Here is an 18,019-nt window from a genome sequence, read left to right on the forward strand (position 1 = left end):
GTGCATTTGGTGCTTTTTTTTAAACCTACTTGAACTACTTCACGCTGACTGTTTGCTACCAGTGCGACGTGGAACAACATTTTAGCATAGTGAGACTGAATTGATTTCCAATTGCATATGTTTCACTTGGGATAATGTTTAGATGTATAACCGTTGGCAGGATACGGAATGCACTAATACTATTGTTTGACGATCGGTACAATTTTCATTGTGTTCGTGTGAACCATCAGCTCGTGTGTGGCATCAGTTTTTGTAAAGTTAGTGTCATCATGGAGAACAGCAGCGATTCCGAAAGTGAGGCTCCGGAAGTTAGGATTGAGTATGACATCGATGATGAAGTGGACGAACCACTTCCGTTCAGTGATAACGATGATGGTGACGAGAACAATGGCGATGAAGAAGAAGAAAGACTGTTTCTAAACAAGGCCGAAAACATGGTTTGGAGCACAAAATATCGATCGACTGGCTGGAACGAAAACCGAGATAAATTTGATCATTCGAAAAGTAAATTCAACATCAATGCCGGTCGCATTCGATCTCCCAAGGAAGCATTTATGGAGTTTGTGGATAAAGATATGCTGGACATGATTGTACGCTTCACTAATTCAGAAGCATTGGCAGCCAATGATACGAAGTTCAAACCACTTTGTGTGGATGAACTCTTAGCATGGTTGGCATGCTCAATGGTTGCCGGATTGATGGGCGCAAACCATACAAGTGTACGGTATTTGTGGACAACAGATCCGGTATACGGGACGAGGTTTTTCCGAGCCGTGATGAGTCTGGAACGTTACCAACTTATTTGCCGGTACATTCGATTTGACGACTCGGTGGCACGAAGACTTCCACGGCAGATTGGACAGCCTTCAGCATCCAATTATGTCAGATCGTCGGACCGGTTAGCACTTGTTCGGCCAATCGTTACGACCTTCCAGCGGAACTTCTGTTCAAAGTATTATCCTGGAGAAAATGTCGCAGTTGACGAACGTATGGTGAGCTTCAGAGGAAGGGTAATATTCAAAGTGTACAGCAAAGGTAAACCGGACCCATACGGAATCAAAATCTTTGGGTTGTCCGACGCAGAAAATGCCTATTTTTCAAATTTTGACATTTACACGGGTAAGTAGAAATGACTCAAATGCATCTATAAACGGAAATTTATTTGTCAAAATGTAATAGGAAAAGTCAACGATACTGCAGAAGTCGGCCAAGGACGAAGAGTCGTTCTTCAGTTGTCGGAACCCTACGTCGGTACCGGTAGACGTGTGTTCTTTGACAACTTCTTCACTTCCATTCCGCTATGTGAAGAGCTCATTAGCAGGAACCTCGTCTCGATCGGAACTCTTCGTAAAAATAAACGCGAAATACCAACAGAAATTCAGACAGCCTTGAAAAACAACGATCGTGCAATTGGGTCATGCTTACAGCTGTACAACGGCGAGCTGATGATGACTTCTTAGATACCAAAAAAAGGCAAGCACGTTCTAATGCTGTCTACTGATTCATCTGTGGTACCTGGAGAAACCGACAAACAGGAAAACGGAAATGACCATCAAGATTCAGAAAGCCAAAAGGTATTTTACATGTAACCTCTAATATGGAAAATAATGGTCAAATACATAAAAATATTATTAACGTTTTTTTCAGCTACCAGTTGTTGTGGCTGAATACAACAAAAATAAAGGCGGAGTCGATGTTACGGACCAAGTCACCAAAAAGTTCAGTTGCCAAAGAGCTACGCGTCGTTGGTCTAAAGCACTCTTCGAGAATTTGGTGGATCTGTCTATTCATAACTCTTTTATAATATTCAAATGGGCAAATCCATCGACTTCGATGAATAAGCGTAACTACATTGAGTGGTTGGCTAAAGATTTAGCAATATCGCACGTTAAAGCACGGAAGCAGCAATCCTTTGGAATGCACACGGATATCGTTGATCTGATGAACACGTTCATAGAAAACTATGACGCATTGTATGGACCAACATCTAAGCCCACAGCAACTTGTAAATCGTGTGATGAAGGCAGGGGTTTACTGGTTTGTGCAAAGTGCAAATCAGCGGTTTGCAGCACACATTGTAAGGTGAGAAAATTCTACCGTTGCAGTGACTGCGAAAGCGTTGAGACAGGAGAAGTAAGGATCCTGAAGGAGGTCAAGCGCTGCTCTTTTTGTCCGAGGAATAAGGACAGAAAAACATCTGTTGTTTGTCACAATTGTGGTAGATTTTTATGTTCAAACCATAAGAAACTAATCGTTCAACTTAACATTTGTACAACATGTTTTCCAGTATAAAACATAAACAAACACCTTGAAATAAGACAAAAAAAGAACCTTTCCCAAAAATCATGAAAATAAAAAGCAAAAAACTAAGTTTGATTTATGAGGAGTTTTGTTCTTAGATGACAGAGAAATTTCATCCATCATTCTTTCATAGAATTATCAATGGATGCTGAAAAATGATTTGTTTAGTACATTGATAATTCGAGGAAGCGTTCGTTTACGTGTTTAATAGGAATATCTGAAAAATTAGAAAAGGATTTGCTAAGAAACCTTTCCACCAGTTCACCAGTGAAAAGTTCATGTTCTAACCTTCTAAGAAACTGGTTTTCACTGGGCCAATAATTCTCAACAGATCCTTTTCTGCCCTTATTTTGAAAAATCTTGAAGTGCAAAAACGATCCATCTACAGGAGTGCTGTATAACTGGTATTGATACCTGGTCAACAAAAGATATACCATATGGTATGAAGGTACATCATTGTCTTTCTAGCGTTAAGTCCCAACTTTGGTAGATACTGCTGTGAGCTAAGTCTTCTAAGGTCGGATGCATATTTAGATGTTTATTCCTCCCGCACATCAGCAGTTATATATAAGGACCATCAGTTTTTTTCAACTAGGGTGACGATGGGTATTATCGGCAGGTTTGTTCTCTTCGTCATGAGGGGTTTTTGTCGTCCAAATTACCTGAAACTTGGACGTATAATTCAGCTTGGTTGGGAAGTTGGGAATTCTGGGTTCAACAGCTTTCGAAAAAAAAAAACCTATGACGAAGAGAACAAAACTGCCGAAAATACACAATTTCCCCTACATTCGCATGTCCATTCGGCCAAATTTCTTTAGACCTGCTATTGGGTATTTGAACTGAAATATAATGACGGCCCCTCGGCTTGTTTTGAAAAATCATTGAGTCGCACGTTGGGGTATTGAACTGACATGGAAGTGGTCAGAAAATTTGTTGGAGGTATCCCTGGAGGAATTTCTGAAGGAATTACTGGAGGATTTCCTGGAGGCATCGCAGAAATTCCGGGATGAATGTCTGGAGCAATCCCTGGATAAATTACTAGATAAATTCCTGGTGGAATCTCTAGAGGAATTCTGGGAGGGAACTCTAAAAGAATTCCCGTAGCAATTCCTAGATGAATTCTCATAGAAATCCCTGGAGGGATTCCTGGATATATCAGTGGAGGAATTCCTGCAGGAATACCTGGAGGAAACCCTGAAGGAATCCCTGGAGGAATTCTAAGAGAAATTCCTGGAATGCATAGACACATTTTTGGAGAATCTCTGGGAGAATTCTTAGAAGACTCCCTTGAGGAATTCGTGATGGATTCTCTGAAGCAATTTCTGGAGGAACCTCAGTAGGAATGCCTGGAGGAACTTTTGGGCAAATTCCTGGCGGAATCCCAGGAGAACTTACTGGAGATATCCCTAGAGGAATTTTATGGGAAATTCCGTGGAACTATTTCTGGGAGAATTCCTGGAGGAATCCCTGAATGAATTCCTGGAAGAATCTCTAGAAGAATTCGTGGAGGAATCCCACGAGAAATTTTTGAAGAAATTCCCAGAGCAAAAATTCATGGAGGAATTCCTTGAGGTATCTCTAGAGGAATAATTGGAGGAATCTCTAGAGGAATTCCTGGACGAATCCCTGTAGGAAATTTTATAAGAATCCCTGCTGAAATTTCCAGAGGAATCCTGGAAGAGTTCTTGTAGGAATTACTGGAGGAATCCTTTCAGAAATTACTGGAGGAATCCCTTGAGGAATTCCTGGAGAAAAGGAGCAAGGAGCAATTTCTGAGGGTATTCCAGGAGTAGTTTCTGCAGAACATCCCAGAAGGTACTAAAGAAATCGCTGAAATTCCTGAGGAACTCCTGAAGGATTTCTAAAAAGAGTTCGTAGAGGGCTCTTGGAGGAATCCCTGCAGCAGTTTCTGAAGAAATCCCTGGTGGAGTTCCTGAAGAAACCCCAGGAGGAATCTCAGAAGCAATCCCAAGAGGAATTCCTAAGGTCCTAAACAGTACCTGGAGGAAGTCTTGGATTAATTCCTGGAAGTTTCTAGAAGTATTCTTGGGGGAATTTTTAAAATATATCTCTGAAGTTGTTCCTGAAACAATCTCAGAAGAGATTCCCGGGTTAATCTCTGTAGGAATTATTGAAGGAATTTCTGAAGAAACCACATGGGGAATTCCGGAAGCATTCCCTTAGGGAATCTCAGGAGAGCTTTCTTAGCAAATTCCTGCAAGATTTTTTCCCGGGATAAAATATCTGAAGAAATCCGTGTCTGCGGTAATTTCTGGACGAATTATTGACGGAATACTTGGATGGACTAAAGGGATTTTGTACAAAATTTCTAAGTAATTCCTGGATTAATTTTTGAATAATCTCTAGTGAAAATTCTGGAAGACATTTCTGTAGAATTACTTTGAATAATTCCAGATGGAATTTTTGGAGCAGTCTCTAGCGGAATTCTGGAAGGAGTATATGGAGAAATTCCTGAAGAAATCTCTGAAGGAATTCCTACAGAAATACATAAAAAGATCTCTGGAGAAATTCCTTGAACTCTTTGAAACTTTTCAAATTGAATAATTATAACGTTTCACAGATTACATTTTAGAACTGATGTATATTCCTTTTGTACATCTGCAATTCTATCTAAAGACCAACATTAGTTTTTTCAGCCATTTGTCATTCGGCTGGTCAAAACTAAACTATTTAGTTTTGACCAGCCAAGCTGTTCGGTCTGGATCAGCATATTGCATTTGATGATGGATGAAGCGTAGTAACGCGGTACGCAAATCAAATACACATGCGACTTCACCGATAAAAGCTAATCGAACCAAATAATAGTAAAGGTCCATGGTGATTATCCAGTGCATTCGAACAAATGGATTTCAACCATCAGTCTTTGAGTCGCTATAAAAGTGGCCATTTTCACGAAAGGACCAGGTTCCCGGAACATTCCGAAACGTGTCCAATGTGGTCAAATATCCGCGAAATGACTTCCTTAGATCTTGTTTTGTAAAATCATGAAGATTGATATGTCATGTCCTGAAGTTATGAAGAGGTATAAAAGTGGCAGTTTTCACGGAAGGACCAGGTTCTCGGAACACCCCGGAATGCGTCCAACGTGGCCAAAAATTCGCGAAATGGCTTCCTTTGATCTTTTTTTTGCAAAATCATGAAGATTGATATGCCGCATGCTGGGATTCAAAAGAGACATAAAAGTGGCCATTTTCACGAAAGGACCAGGTTCCCGGAACATTCCGAAACGTGTCCAATGTGGTCAAATATCCGCGAAATGACTTCCTTCGATCTTGTTTTGCAAAATCATGAAAATTGGTATGTCGCACGCTAAGGTTTAGAAGAGACATAAAATTGGCCATTCTCACGGAAGGACCAGATTCCCGGAACATCCCGGAACGAGTCCAACGTGGTCAAAAATCCGCGAAATGGGTTCCTTCGATCTTGTTTTGCAAAATCATGAAGATTGATATGTCGCATGCTGGAGTTTTGAAGAGACATATAAGTGGCCATTTTCACGGAAGAACCAGGTTCCCGGAACATCCCGGAACGAGTCCAATGTGGTCGAAAATCCACGAAATGACTTCCTTCGATCTTGTTTTGCAAAATCATGAAGATTGATATGTCGCATGCTGGGGTTTTGAAGAGACAGGTAAGTGGCCATTTTCACGGAAGAACCAGGTTCCCGGAACATCCCGGAACGAGTCCAATGTGGTCAAAAATCCGCGAAATGGGTTCCTTCGATCTTGTTTTGCAAAATTATGAAGATTGATATGTCGCATGCTGGGGTTTTGAAGAGACACATAAGTGGCCATTTTCACGGAAGAACCAGGTTCCCGGAACATCCCGGAACGAGTCCAATGTGGTCAAAAATCCGCGAAATGGGTTCCTTCGATCTTGTTTTGCAAAATTATGAAGATTGATATGTCGCATGCTGGGGTTTTGAAGAGACACATAAGTGGCCATTTTCACGGAAGAACCAGGTTCCCGGAACATCCCGGAACGTGTCCAATGTGGTCAAAAATCCGCGAAATGGCTTCCTTCGATCTTGTTTTGCAAAATCATGAAGATTGATATGTCGCATGCTGAGTTTTAGGAACCCAACGAAAGTGTCCCCTTGCCTGGCCAAAAACATACCCCAGTACGTCCCGGAATAACTCCGGAACCAAATGGCCAATTTGAAATTTTGGTTTACGTTTCAAAACTAGAGATCTAACCGGTTCTTTTGGGACGTCGATGATCAAAATCGGTCCAGAAATAACGAAGTTATGATTTTTCCAGTCTGATCCTGAATACGCAAATCGTACGTTCAGAATATAAGGGTTAAGCACGGATCGCCTGACACCTTTGATCGGGGTTACCTATTTAGTGGAACTCTACCCCCGGTAAAGGTGATCGATAGTGCTATTCTAAGTCAGAATATACACAGACAACGACATATTTTAGAATCAGTCTTGAGCACCCTCGGTAGTGCAGAGAACAGTGAAAGATCTCTATCCTGGGTTCTATATAATATGGGACAGTTATGCATAGAACGGCAGTACAGCAAATAGCTAAAACTTCAATGTTTCTCACAAATATGTAAAATAAATAAAACATACTTTGTCAAATCGATTTCGCTGTCCCGATATCATAGTCAACGTATACATCACCTGGCAGACAATTAGCATCATAATAGTAGGACGTTCATGTATCACTTATTCGATTTATCTTCAACTGTTGCCACTTGCATCATCGCGGTTTAAACCGATGCATTCATTTTTTTAACGTTCCTTTTCTTGTTTGTTTCTTTACAGGAATCTCCCTCACCACATAAATCATCACGCTCGAGCTGGTCGCACCAGTAGAAGCAACTACAACAACAGCGGTGGCGCCAGTAGCCCCGGCCGCAGTAATAACGATCTTGTCCGAATAGGTGCCAACTCTAAGCCGACGAATCGGTAAGCTTCGCAATACTCGTACCGTACGGTAGTACGATTCTACACCGGGAATGTAATCATTTCGTTTAGTAGCTACAGATTGGAGTAAATCACGCAATCAGTTTAATGCCAAGCCGCCGCCGATGAGTGGTGGAGGCAAAGATTTTTATCAAATAATCGATTTATATGGCAACGACCGACACTTATTGACTGTCTAACAACGGCAATTAATCAATGTTCTCAATCTTGTTGACACCTTCTCTCGCCGGCACAGATATGGACCGGGCGGCAAAACTCAGTACATGTACGAGCACGTCCAGAGTGGGTCAGTAATGCTACCGAAGGGAGGAAGAACGTTTCTTGAGCCGGACCAGAACAAGACCTTGGCATACACCGCCAAGCTGGATACCACGGTAGGTATAGTTTCAACCTGTTTTTCCAACAGGGCTCAGACAACGAAGTCCACACTGCCGTGTGCAGCATAGTTGTCTCATGTTGATATGGATTCCCATAAAACATGGGACAACTATGCTGCACACGGTAGCACAGTTATACCACTGCATACTGTGTGACTCCATTAGCATTCAATTTTGCATTTAATCGATCAAATCTAGAATTTCCGATCGGCATACTAATAGTTTGAATTCAACTGTTTTCTTTCTATCGATTACCCCCGCAACAGGTTCACCGCCAGAAACCGCACATGCACAGGAATCGGCAGCATCGACCATGGTCACACCACACAGACCGGTCAACAACGGTAGCCAAGGGTCGCCGCTCGCACGACCCGAGTGTTAAATCGACCGTTGTCAACGGACTTTGCATCAAGTGTCCCGCCGAGAAAACTGCCATCGCACGCAAAGGCCTAGACGGTGTTCTGATCGAGCCACCGATGTTGACAACGTGTCGCAATCAGCCAATCTCGCGTGACCTATACGAGCTGGAAACGCTGTTCGGCACCAAGCTCAACTTTATCCTACCGCATTCGAACGGTGGCGACCCGTTTTCGTTCCTAGCCAAGATTGTCAACAAGCGCAGCGGGAAGGTCGTGCAGACGTGCGATTTGCGCTACAAAGTCATTGTGAAGCAGTGCGGAAAGTACTACCCGAAAAACAAGGATCTCAAGGTGGCATGCGATTTGGGGAACATTTGGGGATCTAGGTGCACCTTCCACTGCCGAAACGAAGGCTACCTGAGCAGACAGAACGCGTTCGTCGAGTGCAGCGAGGAGCAAACCTGGCAGGGGGAGGAACCGTACTGCATGTATAATGGTATGGACAGCTTCTTTGACGATCCTTTAGAATACACAAAATGCACCGTAATGAACTGAAAAATTATAATAATAATTCATAAACATACATTGATTTATCGAGGCGATAAATTTATCTGAGGCCTCGATAAATAAAATTTTAATCAGCAGTGAAAATTTTAATATAAAAATAAACCAAAAACTTTAATAAACTTCAACAAATTTTGATCCTGGAAACTGCATTACTGTCTGGTTACTTAACCTTCATCCAGCCAACGTACATTTTCCACCTTCAGAAAAGCACAAAAATGGTCATAACTTTTTCGTTTTTCGATGGATTTTGATGAAATTTTCACAACTTCCCGAAAAACTCTCCTAGTTTATGATGCCGGGGACATGGGTGTCTGGTCCACATGGTTCCGGAGGTATTCCGGATTGTCTTGGGGTACCAAAATTGGCCACATACATTGCACAACGTATATCTCAAGATCCCGATGAGGTAGAAGTATAGTGTCTTCGGCGAATTTGTTCAGCAGGTTAAGAACGAACTGGCAACGGCGACTTTGGTTCGCGATTCTGCCGCTAGGCGGCGCCAGTGTCAAAAATGTTCAAACCCTCATATCTCAGAAACCTGATAAGATAGAATGATGCTGTCTTCGGCAAAATTCTTAAGCAAGCTCAGAACTATCTGATAGTAATGTCTTTGGTTTGGAATTTATCCGCTAGGTGGCGCATTGTGTTTGAAAATTTCAAACACGTATATCTCGATACCCTAATGAGGTACAAGCATGCCGTTTTCAGCAAAGTTGTTCAGCAGGCTAAGAACTATCTGGCATTGGCGTCTTTGGTTCGCAAATCGTCCGCTAGGTGGCGCCAGGGTAAACAATCTTCAAACTTCTATATCTCAGAATCCTGATAAGATAGAATGATGCCGTTTTCAACAAAGTTCTTCAGCAAGCTAAAAACTGTCTGATAGTTGAGCCTTTGATTCGTGATTTATTCGCTAGGTTATTCGGTACACCTTCTTTGACCCCCTGCAGACAAATTTTGTCACCCCACAATATTGCTCCGTTTTTTCTTCCGGGAATTTTTCCAGGAATTTCTTCGGGAATTTCTCTAGGAATTCCTCTGGAAATGTCTCTTGGAATTCTTCCGGAAAATTGTTCAGGAGATCCTCTAGAACCCACATCAGAAACTCCTGAAAAAATTCCTTCAGGAATTCCTTCGGTAATTTCCCCAGGAATTCATCTGGGAATTTCTTCAGGAGTTCTCCAGGAATTCCTCCGGATTTCCTCAGATAATTTTCCCAGGAATGCTTCCATGAGTTCCTCCGGGAATTACTCCATGAATTGCTCCGGGATTTTCTTAGGAATTCTTTCAAGAATTTTTCCAGGCTGGATTTCTCCGAGAATTTTTCTAGGAGTTTCTCCAGGAATGTCTCCGGGAATTCCTTCGGGAATTTCTTCAGGAAATCCGCCAGGAATTGCTTCGGAAATTTCTTCAAGAAATTGTCCGGGAAATCCTCCAGATTTTTTTTCCAGGAATTATTCTGGGAATTTCTTCAGGAAAACTTATGTGTTTTTCTTCAAAAAAAATCCACTGAGAATTTCTCCAGAAAGTTTTTTTTTCGAAAACCCTCTGAGCATTTCTCCAGGAGTCCCTCTGGGAATTTGTCCAGGAATGCCTCTGGGAATTTCTCCAGGAATTCCTCTGGCAGTTCTCCAGGAATTCCTGATTTGTTTCCTCCAGAAATTCCGCCTGGATTTTCCCCGGAAATTCCTCCGGGAATGTCTCTAGAAATTCTCCCTGGAATTTCTCCAGATATTCCACTAAAAATTTCTTCAGGAAATCATTCAGAAATTTTTCCTGGAATTCCACTAGGGATTTCTTCATGACTCCCTCCAGGAATTTCTCCGGGAATTTTTCTAAGACTCCCATCAGCAATTTCTCCGGTGATTCTTTCAGTAATTTCTCCAGGACTTCTTCCGGGATTATTTCCAGGAATTCTTTCGGGTATTTCTCCAGGAATTCTCCCGGGGATTCTTCCAGGAATCCCCTCACGGTATTTCCTGAGGGGAATTTCCCAGGAAGGAGGATTTCCTGAAGAATTTTCCAGAGGAATTGCTGGAGAAATTACCGGAGGAATTCCTAGAGAAATTTCCTGAGGAATTCCTGGGGGAAATCCTAGAGGGATTCTCAGAGGAATACTTGGTGAAGAATCCAGAGGATTTCCTGAGAAAATCTTGAAGATTTCCTTTAAAAATTCCCGGAGAAATTTTCGGTGGAATTCCTGGGGAAATTCCTAGAAAAATTCCCGGAAGAGTTCCTATAGAAACTCCCGGAGACATTCTCGGCAGAAAAAACGGAGCAAAAGAAGCAATATTGTAGGGCGACGAAATTTATCTGCAGGAGGTCAAAAACGGTGTTAAAGTATTCTCTCTTGTACCACCGTATTCGACCGTCTACTATCATTCCAAATGGCTCTTAGCTTGCTGAACAGCTATGCTGAAAATGGAATACTTCTTGTTCATTAGGGTGTTCATTCAAATATTTTCTTAATACTAGACGGAACCTATCGAATAATATCAGAACCAAGGACACCAGATACTTACTTCCTCTTGTATTTCGGAACAATTTGCTGGACGTTTTCCAATTATTGAGATAAAATTGTTCGGATGTTTTGATTGCTTGTGTCACCTAGCGTCGCCATTGCAGGATAGATCTCAACCTGCCAAACAATTTTACAGAAAACACCATGATTTTAGCTTATTACAGTAACGAGATACACGTGTTTAAATATTATACATAAGGTGCCACCTAGCGAATAAATCACGAATCAAAGACTCAACTATCAAACAGTTTTTAGCTTGCTGAAAAACTTTGTTGAAAACGGCATCATTCTATCTTATCAGGATTCTGAGATATAGAAGTTTGAAGATTTTTTACCCTGGCGCCACCTAGCGGACGATTCGCGAACCAAAGACGCCAATGCCAGATAGTTCTTAGCCTGCTGAACAACTTTGCTGAAAACGGCATGCTTGTACCTCATTAGGGTATCGAGATATACGTGTTTGAAATTTTCAAACACAATGCGTCACCTAGCGGATAAATTCCAAACCAAAGACATTACTATCAGATAGTTCTGAGCTTGCTTAAGAATTTTGCCGAAGACAGCATCATTCTTTCTTATCAGGTTTCTGAGATATGAGGGTTTGAACATTTTTGACACTGGCGCCGCCTAGCGGCAGAATCGCGAACCAAAGTCGCCGTTGCCAGTTCGTTCTTAACCTGCTGAACAAATTCGCCGAAGACACTATACTTCTACCTCATCGGGATCTTGAGATATACGTTGTGCAATGTATGTGGCCAATTTTGGTACCCCAAGACAATCCGGAATAACTCCGGAACCATGTGGACCAGGCACCCATGTCCCCGGCATCATAAACTAGGAGAGTTTTTCGGGAAGTTGTGAAAATTTCATCAAAATCCATCGAAAAACAAAAAAGTTATGACCATTTTTGTGCTTTTCTGAAGGTGGAAAATGTACGTTGGCTGGATGAAGGTTAACCCTTTGGAGCCGGAGGGGTCAAATATGACCCCAACATTGAAACGGCTGTATAAATTCACCCATTCGACAAAACAGAATACTGTCTTCGGCAAAATTGCTGCAAATTGAGTCCTCTATTAGGGAAAAATGAGCGTATTTGTATATGGGTCTTTGTTAATAACCTAGAACATCCTGAACACCATGAAATTTGGAAAACGCAATAAGTGACATACCAGTTGATCTAAAAGCTGAACTTGAATGTGTGTTACGTTTATATGTATTCATTTAACCTTCGTCAACAATATCAAAAGGTTTTTTATTTTCTGGGAAGTTCAAGGTGTTCCAAACTGTCCTATAGTGACTGGGACAAAACTTGCTTCTCAGCTTAGTGTTCTATGAGCACTTCCACAGTTATTAACTGAGAGCTCCCGCTATCAATGACCATGTTGCATGTATGTATCGTGTGGCGCAGGCACGAAGATACACTATAACCAAAGAAGTTAAGGTTGAAGGATTCGTCATTGATATCCATCGTAATCATTGAAATGTAAAAAGCAGTTTTCTCGTTCAAAACATAAATGTTCGTTATGAAAATGTATTCACCGTGTTCCAGATGGAAAATGGAATGCAGTGAATACATTTTCATAACGAATATTTGTGTTGTGCACGAAAAAACTGCTTTCGAAATTTCAATGATGACGATAATATCAATGACGAATCCTTCAACCTTAAGGAAATCTCCTTTACAAAAAGTTCCTGGACCGAACGACTGACTTGAACCCGTCACCCTCAGCATTAACTTTTCCCTTTTTTGAAAATAGGTCGTTCTTCCAAGTATCATTGCCAATGTAGTTTTTGGCGCTAAAACTGCTGATATTCAAATAATATTTTTTCCTTTTAAACATTGGCTATTTTTTCTAGTGTCATTGTTAAAATAGTTATAGGTAACAATTGATGAAAAAGTTAAAACAACGGATTCGTTTCCAGTTTCATAGTTGCTTAATTGCCTCATTGTTGGGATATTATGGGCTTCCTTACTGTTATGAAGCTTTGGTAGGTCGGCTCCAGAGGCACGTTTTCCTTCATTTGGGAAATTTGTTATGAAGCTTAGTGGAAAAAACAATCACTGTAACATGAGGCGATTTCGTTTTAGATAATAATTTTACACAATACTTTTTTTTGATAATTTGCTATGTTGTAGTCTCTGGTTGTATTCTGTGAGCTCCAGTAAGTATAATAGATTATACAACATGTGTAAGAGGTGAACCAGCCGTAGGCCCTGAAAACCTCTATAATAAAGAAACAAAAAAAAGATTATACCTCTATATAGCCAAAACAAAAACTTCAATTGCTGAAGGTGCTAGATATTAAAATCATAATAGTTTGGATGGCCCCGGCTAATTTTATGATGACCATTGAACATTCAGAAGATGTATTGGACATAATAGATTACAAATCGTAGCTTTGTATAATGAAGGAAGCTATTGTTACACCCGTAGACTTTAGGGTGTAATCTCAAGAAGGGTTTGGATGACCTAGAATATCCCAACTGATCTGACACTGTCTATTGAATTTTCAATAGACTTATTGGGCATGATAGATTACAAATAGTAGCTTTGTTTAATGAAAAAAAGTTACCATTACACCCTTTAGGATCTAAACTCAAGAACAGTTTAAATGATCTAGGATATCCTGACTGATCTCATACTGTCTATAGACCTTATATTAACCTTTCAGACGACTTACTGGACATGATAGATTTCAAACAGTAGCACTGTATACTGAAAGCAGTTACCGTTACACCCGTAGACTTTAGAATCTAAACTCAAGAATAGTTTGGAAGTTCAAGGATATCTTAACGGATCAGATGCTGTCTATTGAATTTTCAGAAGACTCACTGGACAGGATAGATTACAAATAGTAGCTTAATATAATGAAAGAAGTTACCGTCACCTCCGTAGACTTTGAAATCTATACTCAAGAATAGTTTGGATGACCTAGGATATCCCGACTGATCTGATACTGTCCATTGAACTTTCAGAAGACTTCCTGGACATGATATTTTTATTATTATTATTTACTTAGGATACTTAACCTAAAAATGAGCATTCATGTCGGGACTGGGCATGAGCTTTGCATAGTGAAAGAAGTTACCGTTACACCTGTAGACTTTAAAATCTAAACTCAAGAACAGTTTGGATGGCCTAGGATATCCCGACAGATCTGATACTGTCTGTTAACCTTTCAGAAGACTTACTGAACAGATCTGATGCTGTCTGTTAACCTTTCAGAAGACTTACAGAACATGATAGATTACAAATCGTAGCTTTGTACACTGAAAGAAGTTACCGTTACACCCGTAGACTTTAGGATCTAAGCCCAAGAATAGTTTTGATGACCTAGGATATCCTGACTGATCTGATAAATACTGTCTATTGAACTTTCAGAAGACTTATTGGACATGGTAGATTACAAATCGTAGCTTGGTATATTGAAAGAAGTTACCGTTACACCCGTAGACTTTAGGATATCCCTTCTAACATTTCATGTGAATGTAAACGTCAACAAAGCATCCTCAATACGGCTTGATGCTGAGTAACTGTGTTGTACATATGGACGGAAGCTTCTATGCAAGCCTTATACCAATGAATCTGGTGAACTTAATCCACATAGATATGCTGTGCGAGCAGCTACTATGCCACCAAGTCATAGCTCTTTTCTCGGCTCCTATGTAACCACTAACTGAATAACACCTGGAGAAGGCGCTTTTTCATAGTTGTTAAATAGTTCTAGGGCCCATATAGCCGAGGCGGTAAACGCACGGGTATTCAGCATGACCATGCTGAGGGTGACGGGTTCGATTCCCGGTCGGTCCAGGATCTTTTCGTAAAGGAAATTTCCTTGACTTCCTTGGGCATAGAGTATCTTCGTGCCTGCCACACGATATACGCATGCAAAATGGTCATTGGCCGAGGAAGCTCTCAGTTAATAACTGTGGAAGTGCTCATAGAACACTAAGCAGAGAAGCAGGCTTTGTCCCAATGAGGACGTTACGCCAAGAAGAGAGAGAGAGAAATAATAGTTCTAAGGTATCCCCAAATTGCTCGATAAAATACAATTAGGTTATGGATACCGTGACGCAATACATGTGGAACTGGAACCATCGCTTTTAAAATTGAATAATTAAAGTACTTGCCAATACTTGGAATCGAACTCCCGATCTCAGTATCCACTGGTCTCGATGATTTCCTCGCTACCACACTGCTATATATAAATAGCATAGAAAATAGCCCGTTTTGTTTTACTCCAGACAAGGCTTTATAATTGTGCCACAAGAAACCTTACCCAACTTCATCTTGCTGCAAAAGCTTGTGAAACGTCAAACTCAGTCATGTTTACGTTGAACAAGCTGTGTGGTTGTGCCAACAGGTTCTTTGTCACAGCTTGTAGCTGAACGAATGTTCTTTAAACTGCTACGAAGCGCTGCTGTTTTGTGTATTTGGCAAGATTACAAAACGTACTGTATAAAAGCAGCTGTTTTATTCGTTGGGACTTTTACTCGATTTGCACATCTTTCGGCAAATCTTCCGGAGTTGGATTAAAGTACAGTAAAAGCAACCAAAATAATTTCACCGCAAAGAGATGGATAGCTGTAAAGTATTTGTTTCGGCTATAATGTTTACATCCGAGTTTCTTTATTACAGCTTTTCCCTGTAATGATATCGCATAACAACCTCCAAAGCGCTGCTGGTTTGCGGATTAGTCAGTATTACGGATTGTACTGTATAGTAGCAGCTGTTTTGTAAGTGGGGATTCCTATTTGATTTGTTCAAGTTTTCACAGCTTCCGGGAGATCTCCCGGAGTTGGAATAGAGTGCAGTAAAGGTAGCCCCAGTGACAAGTGATGATTTCAGAAAACCGAGTTTGGTAGTTGTATGATGCTTGTTTTGCAACCGTGTACTACTGTATTAGTTTATGGTTTATATTTGACTAGCTTCCCTTTTATTCTGCGTTGACAACTTCAATTCGATTGTTACACAACAGAAAGCAAATTACTGAAACTTATAGCGCTGAAAATGTTAGTTGGGATTAACTCAAGATCAGTTTGGATGACCTCGAATATCCAGAAAAAATATTCTGCATGATATCCTACCCTTTTTATGCTATTGAGCGCCAAAACAGCAGAAAAACGTAAAATAAGTTCCATAATAACGCTTGGAAAAACTCCGGCTTCAAAGGGTTAAGGCAGACAAATTACAAAACTGTTACGGTGTAAATTAGTTTTCTATAATCGCAAAAACCCATTTGCCCTAATGGCATGCTAATAATATTAATTCATTCATTCAAGAAAACAAGTCATAAAATCGTCTATCTAATTGCAGAAGTCTCCGATGACTACGCGTACGACAGCGACGCTCCGCCCACACCGGACTGCACGTATCTGATCCCGCCCAACAACGGTCGGTTCGCGTGCGAAATGAAACCCTCCGCAGCCACCAGCGCCAACGATCTCTACGTCCCCAGTGGTACCGTCTGCCGGATCAAGTGCAACGAACACTTCGAGATTCCGGCCCATCTGCAGCCGGCATCGGTGTTCCACTGCGAGGAGGGCCGTTGGAACTCGACGATGAGGCACTTCTGCCACAAACCGGGCGCCACGGTGAGCGTTGGTATGCATCGGAAACGAAGTTACGGTTAGTCGCTCACCTAGTTGTACCGGGCGGCAGCGACAGTGTAGTTTTCTAAGATTGTATTACAACTAGATAAAAACGCTTGATTTATTGCTTTGTAACGGGCGCGAACTTAAATTGAATGTGATTTTGTGAATCGAGAATGAAGAAATGACATTCTTTCCCTGTGGGTCGAGTAAGGATGGGAAGAAGTAAAAGAAAAACTAGGAGTCCTCTGGCAGACGTATGGCGTTTCAGTTTGTAAAAGTGAACGATTTATGACTGTTGTGTTGTTGCATAGTGCACACCTTTTGCTCTCCAGTGGAGAGCAGTTTCGGTAAAGCATGTTTTATAAAGATGAAACTAAATGTTGAGATTTGATGTGTGTATTTAAATAATAAATATTATGTCGCAGAAAACGATTAACTTCGAATAGAAGCTTATTACAGAATCTTACATTGTAGTGATTTTAAAATACAAATAGGGTGCGGGCACCGGTTTTGGCCAGTCTAAGGGAAATCATTTTTAAAAAAATAACCAATAATCCTATGAAAACAACCAATGCGTCAAATAAAAGGTTTCAATGTATATTTTGAAGGAAAAATGCAGAAATCAAGCCAATACTTGATTTTTGTATTAAAAGTGGCACTGGCCAAAATAGAAGCTCTGCCGCAGTTTTGGCCATATTCTTAAGTTTGGTTTCTATTTTGGCCAATCACGTGTATTTCTTATGAGAGTGGCCAAATTAGATGCACCCTGGCCAAAATAGATATATGGGAGCGGATTTTTTAAGGAAATATATTTTTTTCTTCCAGTTTTTAATCAAAATGTGAGGTTTTCACAGCTGTAATCATCATATTGTATTAGGATCTACTAGTAAAAATTAAATTTACGCCGATTTAGATCACAACAGGCTCAATACCGCACTATGGCCAAAACTCCGGGCTGGCCAAAACTGAAGCTTCTACCCTATTCTGTTTGAGAAACGAAAATTAAAATACAATTTGATACTTACCATTGCAACTTAGGTTATTTGAAAGAAACTCCTAAAGCATTGTCGAAGTCTCATGTATAGACGGGCTTTTTTGGCCTCCTGCACATGGTACAGTCTATAGTGTTAGCCAGGACTCAATCTTCAAATGGCGAGGGGACAACCGGTGGAACGTTGACCAAAGAGAGTACTCATGTACGGTCCTCCACGAAGTCATGCCTAACGGGCGTACCGCGAAGGTAAGAAAAAGACAGTATGATGTTTTAGTGGGCTTCTTCTGGAGCGCAGTTTCTTCTTGAGCCCATAATTGGCACGGCTACAAATACAAATCAAAAAACACTA

At 40.9% G+C, this 18,019-nt stretch overlaps 1 protein-coding gene across 8 annotated transcripts in view; it reads left to right on the forward strand.

Annotated features, from left to right (window-relative positions):
* The window catches only part of LOC109425860 (uncharacterized), a 145,515-nt gene extending 127,812 nt beyond the window's left edge, over window positions 1-17,703 (forward strand). For all 8 annotated transcript variants that reach the window (XM_062842520.1, XM_062842515.1, XM_062842519.1 and 5 more), the window contains exons 4-7: window positions 7,098-7,241; window positions 7,495-7,633; window positions 7,903-8,491; window positions 16,399-17,703. In XM_062842520.1, coding sequence (XP_062698504.1) covers window positions 7,098-7,241; window positions 7,495-7,633; window positions 7,903-8,491; window positions 16,399-16,715 — 1,189 coding nt within the window. In that variant the 3' untranslated portion in view covers window positions 16,716-17,703. The remainder of the gene's footprint in view (window positions 1-7,097; window positions 7,242-7,494; window positions 7,634-7,902; window positions 8,492-16,398) is intronic.
* Window positions 17,704-18,019: the final 316 nt, after the last annotated feature.

The sequence above is a fragment of the Aedes albopictus genome, chromosome 3, assembly GCF_035046485.1.
Source record: "Aedes albopictus strain Foshan chromosome 3, AalbF5, whole genome shotgun sequence".
Classification (NCBI taxonomy): Eukaryota; Metazoa; Arthropoda; class Insecta; order Diptera; family Culicidae; genus Aedes; species Aedes albopictus.